General features: G+C 25.1%; 1 protein-coding gene across 1 annotated transcript in view; it reads right to left on the reverse strand.

Moving 5' to 3' along the window:
• Positions 1 to 17,903, reverse strand: part of LOC112602388 (teneurin-a) — a 36,362-nt gene extending 18,459 nt beyond the window's left edge. Inside the window, exons 1-10 of the mRNA XM_025350444.1 lie at positions 17,634 to 17,903; positions 7,043 to 7,321; positions 6,868 to 6,972; positions 4,722 to 5,321; positions 4,455 to 4,649; positions 4,189 to 4,398; positions 3,930 to 4,115; positions 3,689 to 3,835; positions 2,263 to 2,470; positions 457 to 483 (exon numbers count right to left, since the gene is read on the reverse strand). Coding sequence (XP_025206229.1) covers positions 457 to 483; positions 2,263 to 2,470; positions 3,689 to 3,835; positions 3,930 to 4,115; positions 4,189 to 4,398; positions 4,455 to 4,649; positions 4,722 to 5,321; positions 6,868 to 6,972; positions 7,043 to 7,265 — 1,901 coding nt within the window. The 5' untranslated portion in view covers positions 7,266 to 7,321; positions 17,634 to 17,903. The remainder of the gene's footprint in view (positions 1 to 456; positions 484 to 2,262; positions 2,471 to 3,688; positions 3,836 to 3,929; positions 4,116 to 4,188; positions 4,399 to 4,454; positions 4,650 to 4,721; positions 5,322 to 6,867; positions 6,973 to 7,042; positions 7,322 to 17,633) is intronic.
• Between the last annotated feature and the right edge of the window lie 166 nt (positions 17,904 to 18,069).

Consider the following 18,069-nt stretch of genomic DNA (forward strand, 5'->3'; position numbering starts at 1 on the left):
TATTATAATCACGTACTATTTTAATCCCGTACACAATATCAACACCAACTCTGTACATAAATAATTCCCATGCTGTTACCTTATACCTTTATTGAAATAGTTAAATGTTAAATTGTTAAACCGAATATAGTTCATAATATTATGAAATAACTAGAAGGGGAGTTTGTTATTAAAGGCAACAAAAATCTACTCATTCTTGATGAAGTTACGAAAAAAAAAAATAAAAAAAATATTACAATAATCTGGGTTAAAAATTTCGCAAACAACAAATTATAAAATTATTATATATATTATTATAATCAATTAGTCATTTCTTTAATCGTTTACCAAAATGAGAACAAAATGATGAGCAATCTGACTATGTGCTGTCAGAAAAAAACCAAATACAAGCTTTATGAAATATTTAAAAAAAAAAAAACCAAAAACAAAATTACAATTTATAATTTGTAAACTTACCCAGGTGCAAAGGAGTTCCAAAATTCACTATGGTACATATTCGTTTCGAAGTGTACGAGGACGGACAATAGAAAAAAAGAGAATGAAAAAGAGTAGGAATATTACCAAAATACCATTTTAAAATATATAAAAAAAAAATATCTTATCGTCTAACTCTTGTGAGCTCTAGACATCTTAAACAAACCAAATATAGAGATATTGTACAAGACATTGGACTAGTCCAGTTGATGTTGGTAATTTGCAATTTCTTACAAACGCATAAGTATGGCGGAGTTCGTTGGTAAATGATAAAATAATGTTTTCATTGACTAATAATTATGATAACATTTAATAAAATTAAAGAACACAATTTCAATAAATAGATTTGTTTAAGATGTCTAAAACAATAAAACAATGAACAATGTTCTTAAATCATAATATATTATATAGGCACTATACATAGTTTTTTGAGAAACATTAATAGTGTGGTTTGTACTTATATGAATTGTGTTGCGTGTTTTAGTTTTATTACCTTCTTTATTTTTCCTTTTTTTTATAACGATTTAAACTAAACAATAGTATACTATCTTAACAGCGTTAGATTATTTATTTATTAAATAATTCAACTATATTGTGTTGAAAATTCTATTTTATAACCAAAACGAACTCCACCTGCATTTTGAAAAGTCTCGTAATGCACGTTATTCATATGTCGATCTTGATATTATCAAGCTTGTCGTTTCACAATTACGTAATTCAAGTGTAAATGTGATTATGTAAAATACACGTATATTTACATAATATATATATAATACCATATAAATATATATTTAAGTATATAAATATATATATATATTTTTTTTTTTTTGCCGAAAGCCAAGCCTTTTGGAACAACATTTTTATTCAGAAAAGGGTACTACACAGGCAGCTACTTATTACAAATAAAGTAAGAAATGAGTCACAAGTATTTTTTTTTTCGAGACGTACACAATGGAATTTCGACATATCTATGTAATAAAAGCATTAACACACACAACACAGTGTTGAAAATAAAATAAGAAAAACAAGTAAAATAACAATAAAAAAAAGATAGTAAAATCTATTAAACCCTACACACCCAAACATATATTATTATTACTTATTATTTGTATATCAATGGAACACAATAAAATAGTCAACGAAATTATATTATAGGATTTGTACTGATCTATTTTGGAGATATAACTTATAAAATTATGACATTAAATTTGGTGGAAATGTTCGAAATACAATACATTAGTGGATCGATTATTGGACACTTCTTCAAAATTTTAAATCATTTATTTTTAGCGATAATTCGTGATAATAAACTGATCATCAAATGATAATAAAAACTAAGAATATTTATACTTTTTTTTTTTTGAATAGCGCCTATAATTTCTTTGAACAAAGGATCAACATTAAAAAAATAAAAATATATACCAATCAGAAACTAAGAAATTACAAATTAATTGTTATCTTTCTAATTCAAGAATATGTCTTATTTAAGATTATAACAGCAAATAATTGTATGATATATGCTTTTGAAAAAATGTAAATATGGATTTATTCATTAAATTTAAACAGAAAATATCTTTAAAATTATTTGATACTGGACAACTAATGGTTGTGTATAGGTACACACAACTTATACTTTGTGTGTGTCTTAAGTATTTTCAAACTTGAAAATATTAAAAAATAATTGTATTTAACAAGTGACTTAATATATATTTCTCTAAATGAGTGATTGAAATGTATGTGTATATAATATATGTATGAATAGGTGTAATGACATAACCAAATACTCACTGCTCTCTATATTCATCCAAATGTGCATAGCTTTGAACACTATGCTCTTCTACCAGAAATTTTACTCTTTGATAAAAAGAAGCAGTTACCGATGGTGGCTGTTTTCTTAGTAATACATCAAGAGGATCATTAGAAGCTAAACACATTATATGTTCAGCACAGGAAGCAGAATTACAGCACTCGCTATCTGAACAATCAGTCATTCCATCTAAACAGTTATACATGCTATATTGTACATTTTTGTAAAAATGAATACTTATTAATGAAAAATATTATGTTACAATAAATAATATAAATTTGTTAAGTGGTTTCAATAGCGAATCATAAATAAATATTTATGTAATTTTGTAAAAAACATATTTAATAATCATTTTTAAGCACCGTGTATCAATATGATTTATGGTAGGTAATATTTCATATTTTTAATTACTCATAGAAATTAAATCGCTGAGTAATAATAATTAAAATAAGTTATAAACATAATTAATCACGATCTTGCAGTCTTGATGTTTATCACGAGTAAATGCAAAATTAAAACAAAGACAGTAACTGCATTAGGAAAATTAAAAAAAAAAGACTTTAATTTCAATACTCGGACCAAAACGACAATATTCTAGTATTTTTACACATACTATACAAATTTTAAAGTTAGTACCCTACGATAATTATATTTATAACTTAATAGTTATCATTATTAACTTGCATTGATGTATAATATATGAACCGAAGCTTTTCGGTGATACAACCACAATATAAAAAATATTATTCTTTACAATTTATGGGGTATAAAGATTAAATTTTTATTGAAAATAATTAACCATGATGAAATTTCCTATACACGTGACTATTAAATTTGATAAATTACATTTGCTTATGTCATAAGCAAATGAAAAATATTCTTATTTCTTAAATCAAATAGGTTTTTTGCATAAAAATGAAGTTACAATGTATTTTTTATTCAGTAAAATAACTGTGACAATAGCATGAATAAAAATAAAGTAAAAATTTAAAACCAAAAAAACTCTAACTATTACGATATTTAATAATTATTTTAAAATATTTGTAAGTGTTGATAAAAAAAAAATATCTGAATTTTGTAAATTATGTGTTTAAGTAAAATAAAAGAAAGTATTTACAAATAAAAATAGAACTCTTAAGCACTAACAATAATCAGTTCATAAAAGAGAGAAATTTACACTTTGTTTTCAATAAAAAGAACAAATATCTATGTCAACTGAATTTTACAAATGAGTTATTTATTATTGTATTTATTTATTTATTTAAAAAAAAAAATGTGATTTATGAAAAGAAGCAAATATTTTGCAGCAATGTCAAAACTGAATCAATAAGCCAAGACCAAAATTAAGAAGATAAAACATTGATATTGGTCTTGCTCTGCTCATTACTAATTGAAATATAGGTATACCTTGATCATTATCGATTTCGTCGTTGCATTCCATTTCCAAGCGAACCGAACAGCTTTCTCCTTCCCATCCATCATCACATACACAGCTGTACAAATTGTTAATTAAGACACAATTTCCATGATTACCGCAGCCGTTATCGCAACCCTCTGAAAAAATAGAGCATATTATATTATATTATAATCTATTATGATTAAAATAAAATAATATCGAATTATATAATAAATATGATTTTCAGCTTACGAAAAGTACAATGTTTGCCGTTCCAACCTCTAGAACATACACATGTGCCATTTCTACATTGGCCATGTTCAGAGCATCTCTCGTCACAAGGAAGTTGATCACATTTATCACCTGTCCATCCAATATCACATTCGCATCTACCTTGATCACATTTGCCATGCGAACCACAGTTGAGATTGCACAACGCTAAAATTAGTGAAAGATAAATATATTATCAAATATTTAATTGCATGACGTGTGAACAAAAAACCTATAATACCTTGTGAACAATCTGGCCCGGTCCAAAATTTATTACAAATACAAACTCCCGTTTCTAAGTCATATGTGCCATGGTCTGAACAACGAGGAAGACATTGGAATACTTGCTTGTTCATCAATGAACAATCTTCTCCTTGCCATCCAGCTTTACAATAACATTTACCTGATACACAAATACCGTGTCCAGAACAGCTTTTATCCATACAATCCACTGAAAACGGAAATATATCTTTATAATCAAATAATAAATAAAAACAATCGCAGTACTTTCGTCACAATCGTCCCCTTTCCATCCCTGTTGACACTGGCATACGCCGTTTTTACAAACGCCGTGTCCAGAACAATCAGCTACTCTGCAATCAGTTTCAGGTATATCACACTCTGTACCTTTCCAACCTTCTTCACAATGACAAAGGCCTCCACCATATTTCCCATGGTTCGAACACAGCATCGGACATACACCTTGTTTTTCGTAAAATTATAAAATTTAGGAAAGTCCGATAGAATAAAAATGTAAAATGCAAACATATTTACTTTTAGAACAATCGTTTCCTTGATATCCGTCTATGCAATCACACTTTCCGAGATAACAAGACCCATGCCCAGAACATTCGTTGGGACATGTCGTTGAAACGTCTTCGGCTTCTGCGATTTTAAGCACTACCGGATGTGGTCGAAGATCGTCATTATAAATAGACAAAAACCATCGACCCGTGTCTAAGTACTGTATTAATGTTACATTGACGACTAAAGGATCTTTTTCGATAACATCTGTCGATCTGCGACTTAGCCTGTTGTCTAATCTACCCCCTTTAATGAATTCCGAAAAATCATGTTGGGTTATACTAGGAGCTACGTTTCGACGACCATATACAGCAAAATTAGATCCCCATGGTAATGTAAGATTAAGCCTCATGAACACTGGCTGTTTATTATAAAACTCCAAGTTCCAAAAATGGTATGGATATACATTGGAACTGTATGGAGTATTGAAACTAGTTATCTCCAAGACTGAGGGCCATTGATACCTAGTATGTTGGCGATGCAAATCATTTAGATCATCTGGAGTTACATCGTTTTTAAATTTACCACGTGTTGATACATTTGTAACAGTAGTAGTGGTTAACGGTGGTGCTGAAAAAAATGATTTTACGTAAGTATTAAAACAATATAGTCTTAGTAAAATCATCAAAAAATATGCAAAATAATCTAAAATTTGCTACATAATTATTTATTACATGTATAAAACAAAGTTTGTTTAGTTTCCTCATAAATCTTTATTAACGTTAATTTATATCTAAGAGAGTGCTTATTGAAACTTAATTATCTGAAAATCTAATCAATATAAGTTATAAGTTATAACACAGAGCACAAAGTAATTTTAATATTTATTTGTAAAATAGCATTTCTATACGTTGTATACCAATATATGAAATTGCTAGAAAAACAACCTTATTAATTTAAAGTTTAGATTTTATGCTCTAGCTTTAGTTACTAGAGTTCAATATCGAAGATTAATGATAATAAACCAAAATTATCTGAATTAATGGTCCAATATTAAAATAGAAACGATAATAAAGCCAAAATTTGACTAATAATTAGTTGTTTTATTTTTTAAATCTAGTTTTATATTAACTCTATTAAAATGATAAGCTTTAGTCATTTAAATATAAAAAGAAGATAAAATATATTGATAATAATAAGTATTAATATTCAATTACCTATCTATAAGAGATATTTAAAAAAGTTTGATACATTTTTGACAAAAAGTATTCAATAATTCATTTTTTATTGTTTTACAATTGACTTGAATTTTTAGAATACAAGGACTATCAAAAAATAATTTTAAATAGAATTACTAATAAGAATTACTATTTAGTAAAAAAGAATAGTGCAGTATTGCAGTATTCGTTTTCTCACAGACCTGCGCACAACATAAAAAATAAACGCATTCAAGTAAGAAATTTTTTAATTTTTTTAAGTAAAATCATACTACTACAAAAATTATAGAAAAATATTATATTATTCTTTACAACTTTTACAATGGTTGATTTTACTTTAAGATCATTCAAAATTAAAAAAAAAAAAATGTTTTAGGATGAATATGTTTTGTTTGTTTCGCGTGGACATAGAGATTAGATAACAGACAATTTCGAAAAATTTTGACAATAAAAGAAATGTATCTTCTGAGAAATGCTTAACAAAGACAGTTTTATTAATAATAAATGTAAAAGTAACTAAAAAATATTTAAAACGATGCTTTTGTACGACCATTGGTAATCTATTAACTTCAACTCTCAATAGTCATAACAAAATTAAAAGCTTGCACTAAAAATCAACGTAGAAGTTTTCCAAATAAATGAGCTTATAAAAATATATGCTATTTTAAAAACGGTTGAAATTAACGTATAAAATGATGTAATAATATAATCTCTATTTTAATTTTATTAAATTTATTTTTATTTTGGAATTATAAACATTTAATTTAATGAGTTAACAACTAGTCATTCCTATATTATAATATATAATAGCAAATTTTTATGATAAAATTAATTGTTTTAAACATATTTCTATCAATTAAGTCTTGGAATAAAGCTATTAAAGTAATGCATTTAATTTAAATTCAAATAATTATTATTTTAATAATATTTAATGATATTAAATTACAATTATTTCATACCTTCAGTAGTAAATTTTGGCGAGTTTTCCGGATCCATTGCAATAGCTCTTGATTTTTCCATGAAAATACATTTTTCTCTGGTGTCAGTACATGATTTCCTTACAGCTATTTTAAAAAAAAAAAATAAAAATTGTAAATCACAATAAAATTTAACTTCTCTTTGATATTAACTAACCAAGTAAATAAAAAAGGAATGTTGTGATTACGAAGGTAACAAATACCAATAGAAGAAAACTGCATTTCCAAGTGCATTTTAAATTGCATTTTTGTTGAATTTCTTGAAATCTTGAAGTTGAATAGGGTGAATATTGAGAACTCAATCCCGTAGACCTTAACGGAAAAACTGGTACAGGCGGATTCGCCCTTGAATTTGTATTAAGCTCACCAGGAAACATCATTTTGAATAATTTTTCACTTCAAATATTAACATGCTGATTAACTTTTCATTGAAATCCTAAACAAAATAAAAATATTGTAAAATATTTTGAATACATTCTACTTCCAATAAAAATTAATAACATTTAGAAATACATACTAAACTTAAAATAATAATTATTCAAGGGTTAATTAATTACAAATGAGTATAATATAGGTATTTATAATTATTAGTTATGTTAATAAAAGCAAAGATATTTATTATTCATAACTAATAATAAAATACTATTCATTCGATATTTTACACATCATATTATGATATTATGCTATTAAAAATATCATTTATCACTTTATAAGTGTAAAATGCTACAAAAAACTATATAATACTAAACAATAGTGGATAAAAAAATTATTTAAATTCATATAACAAAACATTTGTTAATGGTTTTGATTTTAAATAAAACATTTATATCTATTAAAAATTGACAGATGGGTATTAAACATTTTGTTAGAGTAGATAAAATATAGTTTTTATTTTAAAATTAAATTATCCATCAATTGCCAGTATAATTTTAGTCATTACTAAAGACAGGCTTTTCTGCCTTAATTGTTTTGTTATTAAAATAACAAATACTATTTATTATTTTTTTCTTAGTGTAGCCAAAAAAAAAATAATAATATTCTACACGTAATATAAAAAAATAATATAATAGATCAGCGGTTCCCAACCTATGGGTCGCGAGCCATAGGTATAATATTAAACATTATATATATTTAAAATAATATTATTATATATTTTTTGTTATATTTCTGATCATAATAATATTTAATCATTTTTAACTATAGTGTACAATAAGTGTACAAGTAACAAGTTTTAATCCAGATATTGACTTTCTTGTGAAGAATAAGCAATGTCAAAAATCAGATTAAATTGCTTATCTTGTGATAAAGTTGAATTAAGTTTTTTTTTTTAAATTTTTTAAATTAATTATTCCTAATAACTACCTATATATATATATATATATAAAAAATATATATGACATATGTTATGTTATATATTATAATTTTATGAAAACGTATATAGGTATGCTATGGATGGGCCACAAATATTTTTTTACAAAATTAATGGTCCGCGAAACTAAAAAGGTAGGGAACCGCTGTAATAGATAATAACAATAAATTAAATTTTTAATGCTTACATGGTTAATAATGATAATTAAATAAATTTAATTATCTGTTGTCAAATAAATTAGATTTATAGACAAAATAGTATATTTTATAAAATAAAAAAAAAACGTAAGTTGAAAAGGTTTGTTTAAGGCTTGAAGTATAAAATCTAAAATTCTACAAAATCGATAGATATTAATTTTATAAGTACACTTATAACATAAGTCTACAGACTTAACTATACATTAATTCAATAGTTACTAACATAAAATAAAGTATATGTAAATAAGTACCATTTATAAAATAATTTATCATTACAAATAATATAAGGTGCTCTTATATTTTATTATTCACTATATAACAAGACTTAATTAATAAAAGCTTAAATAGTTTTTGAACGAAATATTATGTTAAAATAATCAGATTATGTAGAAATAATAAGCTAATAATTTTGAAATCAAGGAAATTCGATTCATGGAATTTCGATCTGTATTGTTAACGTAAATGGATACCTACTTATACCTAACAATATTAATTGTTGGTCCAATACAGATATCCAATATAAACTTATAGTAAATAATTACACTCATTCTTTATACTCAAAATAGTTTTGTGAAATTCTAACAATAAATAAAAATATAAAAAAGAGATTTTCCTTTCTATTATTCAACGAAAGTGCATAAAATCTTTTATTGGAAATACATCCATCCCATCAATAACTGAACAATATATGCACATCACTCATACCAATTTCTTATAACTTATAGAACATAAATTCGATTTTAATATATTTAATAACTATTTCACAAATCATATTGATATACGCAAAAAGTAAATAAATATCGTTGTAAATGGTATTTTTATAAATTTAAAATTCATAATATTATGCTCACTAACTTTTGATATTATGAATTTTTTGTACAAAATGAACTTCTGTATATATAGATACATATACAAATAGAAAATTAATAAATCATCTGAGTATTGTACAAAATACTGAATTACTTGAATTTTTCGTTTTTTTTTAAATGAAAAAAACTACTAGTTTAACAACGATAAATATTTTCAAATCCTGAAAACCTTTTGAAGTTACATTTTTATGATTTATTGATGAAATTGTATGCTAGTTTTATGTCAATGCAATAAATATATATGAAAAAAATCATAAAAACGTTTAAAAAAAAGTATTTTGTAAGTATTTTACAGTTAGTTAAAATTGATGTTAATTTACTTGAATAATTATTACTTATTTTATTGATTAAATAACTATAGTAGTATAACTAACACAAATAAATAATAATTCTTCTACAAAAATTGTAAGTCTCGATATTTAATATTAAACAGTATTCTTTTTTATTTTCCTTGCTATACTACCTATAATGATATTTTACGTTATAAAAAATGTGAACATTATGATATATTTGCAAAATGATTCTTCAATACCTTTGAAATGCAGTTCTACAATAATATTATAAACTTATATTCAAATACAGCATATCGGTATATATGTGTACAATATAAATAAGTTCAAAGTTTTTCTACATCACATAAAAGTGAGTTTTAACGTACTCGTATTACAAATTTTCATAAGGAAAATGAAAAAAGTTACATAATTCTCTAAGTACATTGCATATATAAGTACTTAATAGAATGTAGAAAATATCCTTTACATTTCAGGACTTTTGTACTTTACTGAGGTTGACAATACAGGGAGTGGCTTGATTGAAATACGTCTGAAAATTCGTTTTAATAATAGGACTTTCATTTTATAGAATAGAAAAAAATCCTGTGACAATCCAGTTAAGCTGATCAGAAGCATTTCTTTTTTTTAACGTGGACGACAGTAAGATTTAACAAAGAATCAGTTTCTGATTCAATAAAGTAAAAACTGACAAACTCACCTACTCTTTTTATACAAGTAGTCGAGCTTATTGAAATTGTATTCAGTCTCTCTGATAAAAACTACATTTATAAAGTAAAAACCCTCGGGTGATTCGTTTATTTACGCTATACTCATTTTTAAAATGCTTATTATTTTTATATTAAAATTCTTAGTAAAATTATTGTAAACTAAATTGGTTCGAAAATAAAAGGTTAATATAAAAACTCTTTGGGAACATTTTAACTTATATTTAAACTAATTATTTTATATTGCAGTTCTACATTTACAACTTTAAAGTTATTTTTAATATTATTGTTATTATTATCTACCCACATCATTTCAACTTTTCTGCAATGTATGAACATATTTAAATAGCAATATTTTATAAAGAATATAGATACTTTAAAAAATTAGCAAATACATAGCAATTAACTTATCAATATTTGGAAAATTATAACATAGGACACCAAATTATGTGAATACGTATGATGCTGAAATAGCTACTTTCAAAAAATTAAATAATGTTAAATTGGTGGACCCATTTCAATAAAAGATCGATTTCACAAGTTGTCTACGGCATAATATATATTAAATATATATAATATAATTATATAATTAATAGAATAATTTTTAACATACATAATCTTAGGTAAACATTTATAATTATATTAATATTAAATAAATATCATGTGTATAACAATTCTGTAAAATGTCCATATTGTTAAATTTTTTTTTATTTTTTTAATTCTCTCTGTGTAGTTTCTTATATTAAATCTAGATATTCTCTCTATGAATTAACAAAAAGTATGTTATAAAATTAATTTAATTTAATTTAAATATTGATTAAATGGTATTGATAGAAGTGAAAAATAATTAATTACATAGATTTATAAATAGATTATATAACAAAAAATGAATTAGTATTATTTCAATTAGTATTATATATTATATTAATACAAACAATGCATAAATATAAAAACAATCATTTTTAAGTATTTAAAAAATTAGAAGTGTTCTGTTTTTTTTTTTAATATCTTGTGGTTGTGTTTAATATATATGATATTTCTATTGTGTGTTTTAAATATTTTATTTAATTTATAAAATATATGCAGTAAATAATATCTAAAGAGTATTTTACTAGAGTAAATGTACTATGTACAATCATAAATAAATGTAAATATATTTTGAAAATCTTTAATCTAGTAAAAAAAATATCTACTAGTGATATAACTATCTAACTATTAACTTATATATTACCTATATAATGGTAACTATAATTTATAAACATCTACTTAAAAAAATTACTAATATATATATATATATATATATATATATATATATATTCAGTTTTTGGTTAATACTAACTTATATCCAGTTTTCATCGTTAAGTTTTCATTAAATTGACATAACTTAATTACATTTATACGTCTAGCAAGAAAATCTTAAGACCTAGAAGAATTTACGATGTTATTAAATTGTTTTATTCATTCTATTTTAACCTCTAGGTATTTGTTCTTTAATTGGAATTCTTTCAGCAAACACTTCAATTTAATTTTGTTAGTAGTTTTATATAATGAATGCTTGCGCAAAATAAAACATCAATATAAACGGTTATTAAATCATGAACAAACAATTTATTTTATAATCTAAAATCACTTCCACTTCTGAATTATCTAGAATAAAAGTATTTTTCTATAACAAAAGATATTTTTATTTTTAAAACGTTATTTTCTATTTTATAATTAACATTTGTCCCATGCGTACGATTAAGACAGTCCGGTATGTTGTTATCTCTGCCATATATCGCCAAGGGCTAATAATAACAATGTTTTCTTCTAGTCATAAGGATCACATCTGGTGTTCCTTCTCAAATTATTTCGCCTTAAAACGTTAGTATAGATATGAAATAATTACCCTTTATATTAATCACTTGATTACAATAATATGATAATTTTATATTATATTTAGAACAGCCATGTTTATTTAAATGAATAAATACATTTAAAAAAAAATGTGTTCACAACCATAATAAATTACAAAAACCAAGAAAATCACGTCGTTAATAATTGTTATTAAGTTGAAGAATTATAAAAGATTTAACATTTTTATAGGTATCTTATGAACAAATATCATTGTTATATTATTCATAGTAACACATGAAGGGATTCGTTAATTCAATTTCCCTGTATTTATTTTTACATCAATCTAATAAATAGTTAATCACTAACCTCATGTTTTTCGATCAAAGATCGTTTTTTTCAACACACACTGGTTGTTAGCAAAGGTAAAAAAAAACAAATACAAGATTGACTTTCGTTACGATTAACCGATGTCAATGATTTGACTTTTCGTTTATGTTCGGAAAGCTTCGAGGGTAGGTAGTCATTTAAATTTTAGTATATACGCGTGCGCACATCCGATGCACAACCGTCGAACGAACATGCCCAGAATGTAAACGCAATCGCATTGGTTTTCTTACAGAGTTATTCTACACCGATGTTTTATGTTATTAAATATAAAATTACAAAATTACATTAATTTAATTATAATGCTCTGTTTAACGGTTTAAAACTTATTATATTTTTAACATTTTATTCTAATGTTCATTGTTAAATTCATATATCAGTTAAAGTTTAAAATGCATACTACATAAATTAAGGGGAAAAAACACAGAAACATATCCGACTTGCTAGAAAAATCCAATATATGATTGTAGTCAACATTTTATTATGTTTTAAGACAATTTTACTAAAAAAAATAAGGTTTTTTTTAAAATGTTATTTTAGTTTTTAAATTAGCATTAAATCTATACAACAAGAAACAGACAGATAAATATATGATACCCAACAACATAATTTTATTAATCTGTCACTTGCTCAAAACAGTCATTATATATGTGTTAATAATTGGATAACAAAATCCAAATTATAAATAGGTATATTCGCTAAAATATGTGCCTATGTTAAATTTAGAGAAAATTTCTGTTTTTTACATTATTTTACTTTTAAAATATTTATTATAATTTACATATTTAATATTATTAAACTAATCATAAAATGGATATTATAACTTAAGTAAAGGTGGTGAATAATTCTGTAATAAAGGTTATTTATCAGAGCTTGCAAACGTTATAATAACGTTATAATTATAACGTTACATTTGACAAAAAATGATTGAAATTTGTAAACGTAATTATAACGGAAAACGATAAACATAAATAATTAAATAACACAAATCAAAACATAATGATTAACAAAATATATGATATATCATCAAACAAAACATAACGCAAAACGTTATATATAGTATATCATTAAAAAAAAAAATAAAATAATTTTAATTATTAAATTAATAAATTATAAAATATAATAAAAATTGTAATTCTGGATAACGATAAACGCAAAGTTTGTATAACGTTTCATTGTAAATAATGTATAATAATTTTTTTTTTCAAATGCAAACCATGTTATTTATACGTAGTTAAGAATACCTACTTAAATATTGTATTTATAAAATAGTATACGAGTACATACTATACATATTACATAATATAGTATAATTATTGTATATCACTTGCATGAGTTTTTTTCCTTTAGTTTTTCCTTTAGTTTTTCTAGTGGGTTGTATTTAATTTTTGAGTTTTCTTCTGTTAGATTTTTTGCATGGAATTTTTCCGACTACCACAATACACAACAATAAAAAATATCAGACGACAATAAGATTGTGAAAAAGCCACTCATAAAATTTTAAAGAAAAAAATAAATAAAATTTCATTGGAGAACCTACCTACTTATTGTGGTAGTGATTTTAAATTTTAGTTGATGATTTTTGCACTTTAATGTTACATTGTTTATCAAACATAAGAAAAATATTTATAATCGTAATTTAGTATTTCTGCTGATATTATAGACAAATAAATATCCATATCGACAAGATAATAGAACAGAAATCAAAACGAAAAATAACTCAAATTTACTCAAATATACATTTTTATTAAATCTAGATATTAATAATAAGTTTTGTTGATCAATATTTAGCCAAATGAACGAATAAAATAATTTCGTAAACCCTACCTAATTTATTTACAACATAAATTACTGAAATTTGATTTAACAATATATATATATAATGAGTCTAGGGCTCGGAAGTTGTAGGAGCTAAAAAAAGGCAAAATATGCACGAAAAATTCAAAATATGCATTAAAACTATGTTAGATATCCAAAAAAATAAAAATATTATATCAGATGTTATTAATAAAATAATAATATAAATAAAAACTGTTTGTCACTGAAAAAAATGTATAACTGGTTGGCATTTTGACATATTTTTGAATTAAAAATATAATTAAAAATATTTTTTCATTATTTTTGAAATTACGGCAAATAACTTCGTTAAAAATTTTAAATTTTATATTCAATATTAATTGAAATATAAAAGTTAAGAAAGAAAAAAATTCAATTTTTAGAGAAATATGAAATATGCACTTTTTTTTAGCTAAAGTTGACAAAATATGCATTTTTAATTTTCAATTTTTTAACTTTCTATTGTACATATCAGATTTCTAACTTGATCTGCTATAAATTGAGAGAATACAGAACAATACGCAATTCCTACAACTTCCGATTCCTATATAATAACTAACTAATAACTAATTTTAACACGAATTCAATAAAGTTTAAATAAACAAAAAAACTTATAACTCCCAAAAAATTACAATGATTTATTTACCGTATCATACTTTAATGTTGAAAATTTACCATAAATGATGTAAGTAAAAAAAAGAATAAGATATTCAAAAACTAATACATAGATTACCTATTTTTCATGTGTAAGAGTTCAAATAAATATTTAAATAAGCGATTTAAGTATTGATAACGACGATTGAAAAATAATACCGATATATAATCTATTTTATTAATACCTACATCTTTTTATTTTTTTTTTTTTTGAAATATATACATTTAAACATACTACTCTTGTAAAAATAGCCACTGATGAAGTAGAGAGTTATATATTTTTCTTTTATATATATATATAATTGATTTAAAATTATTACATATAGATGTTATACTTAATTTATACAACACCAGAAATTAAAATATAAAAAAAAACAAAACAAATTTACAAATATTACACGTAACACAGCAACGTAATTACAATATGTGATAAAATGTATTATAAATGTATAATCACATAATTTTAAGCTAATTAATTGATTCTAAGTAAAGTCACTTATAAACTATTTATTTTTTTATTATATTCCTCAGATATGATATTTTCTCATCATTATTTAATAACTCATCAATACTTACAAAAAAAAAAGTTAAAATTATTATTTATTACCTATAAGTGTATTCTAGTTCGTCAAAAGTTATTTGAATTGAATAAATATGTAAAAAACACCTACGTTTATTATTTTATATTTTAAATTAATTTTAGGATCAAGAACTATATTCAAAAATCTGAAAGCAGAATTTGAATAGGATCTCAGCTTAAAAAGAGGTTGCTTTAGATATTTAAAAAACAGCTCTTCACCAATTATAAAAAAAAAATATAGTATTTTAATATCATAATTTATTCATTTTGGATTTTTCGATCAATGTTAAATGTTAAGCACTTTAGCTAGACTCTTCTGACATTAAAAGCGATTTCCGCATATGTCTTAATTTTATATTATTTGTTATATGGGGCAAGACCCCATCGCTCAAAAATGACCTTTTACTTTTTGCCCTAATATTTTAAAACTACTTTCCCTAATTCGCCCAAAAATATTATAGCACTTTTTGACCATATTTTTTATAATAAATACTTTTGTAAATACTTACTTTAAATTATTTATATCCATTATAAATATACGTCTAAAATGATAATATAATTTTAAATATGACTTTGGATCGACAAGTAAAAAAGTTAAAGAGTCCTGCCCGTTATTTGTAACTCAAGTACCTACAGTTAAAATTTTAGGCCGTGGCTTCTAAACAAATTTCAGGCATTACAACTTACAAGTGTTTATACCTATAAATATTCTAAAATGGACCCGGTATGTTATTTTTGAAAATAACGAAAATAATCAATTCATTTTCATGATATTTTTAGAAATTATTTAAATGTTAAAATTAAAAAATTCTAACTGTTTTAATATGATAGACAAACAAAATATGCTAGTTTACTAAATATTTCCGGTGAAATTTATTATTTTAAGATAATAATTGAAATTTTAATCAAATAATAACAGTGTTATTTCTTCGTTTTTAAATGTACTTAGCATGTTTTAATATTTATATTTCGAAGTTATATATGGTGTGACTACATGTAGTTGGTTTCGCATATCCTGCAAGATCCTATCAGTTTTTTTGCTTAACAAAAAGAAAAGAAAACGATACTGTATTTCTGAGTAATATTCATAAAGAATAGAAAAATGTTATTCTTATTTTCTTTTTCTTTTTTTTTTGTAGGTACCAAGCTCCATTGGGAGCCGTTTTACACTGCCCCTCTTTCACGATGTGTAAACCACCTACATCATTAATACTTGTTGTGCAAAATTTTGTATATTTCTTTTACTTAATAAAAAAAAAAAAAAAAAAAAAAAATTAGAATAATAATACACGCTCGTAAACTTGATCAAAACCTATTACATGCCATAGATATGTATCATATTCCACGCTTACTAAAAACAAACAATTGTTTTCACACAAACATATCTTCAAAAATTATTCTGTTGAAATTTAAGCAAGTAAATCAGTTTTAAAATTCCTTTTTGATGAATTTTAAAACTCTTCGTTTCGAATAAGTAGTGCTTTATTTTCTGCTATATATCTTATTGAATTTCAATACATATTAGATTATGTTAACAGTGACTATTCGGTAACTCTGACAATTATTGTCGGAAACCGTACGACTGTCGTGTTATACACGTGCAACGTTGTATAGTCGACATTTCAGTTTCGAGTTATGACGATAGAACAACGAGGAGTAGTGCACGTAAAGAGTAATAAATAAATGCAGGTATACGTCGTGACACCTATACCACCCGAATGACGACACTATAATACAGTTATACGCTGGGAACTGCAGGAGAGTGAAAGGGCGACAGTGACGTTAATTATTTTTTTCTACAGACGTGCTATAAAAAGTACACTCGTCACGTACGTATGTACATATCGTGACACAACCGTCATCAGACCATCTCGCATAATGACGTCGACCGATGCGAGCGATAAGCGCCCGATAACAATATATATATAGTGACGACGACGAATAAGACAATTTATTATCATTAAAACGACTTGCGGGGTGTCGTCGTCAGGTTTAATATGTTAGATGAAAGGCGTCTGTTACTCACCTTAACTTCGTCGCGTTCGGCGACGACGGCTCTGTCGTCGATGTGCTCCTCGTTGCAGTCGTCCGGTCGTCAAAGGTCGAGCAGGCGTACCGCGGACGGCGGTAGTACACGTCCCGTAGGGCGCATCGCGAGCAAAGCGATGATCAGAGAGAGGAGGAAAAAAAAACGTAAAGCCCCGTACGACCAACGGACGTAAACGATACGGATACGACAACGGTTTACCGCGGTGTGCGCCCGCGTCAGTGCAGCGTTTCGTTATTTCGGGCCGCGTCGTACCGTCGTACGAACGGTGTCTGGAGAGCGAATGCGCGCGACGGCTACCGTCGGGCGGGTGGGCGGCGGACGGAAAAAGAACGAGGAACGAACGAGGAAGAGGGAGAGCGCGAGAGAAGGCGTTCGATCAATTATTATACGGTCGAACGGTGGCGGCAGGTGA

The sequence above is a fragment of the Melanaphis sacchari genome, unplaced genomic scaffold (assembly GCF_002803265.2).
Source record: "Melanaphis sacchari strain LSU unplaced genomic scaffold, SCAv2.0 Contig87_pilon_pilon, whole genome shotgun sequence".
In the NCBI taxonomy this organism is placed as follows: domain Eukaryota; kingdom Metazoa; phylum Arthropoda; class Insecta; order Hemiptera; family Aphididae; genus Melanaphis; species Melanaphis sacchari.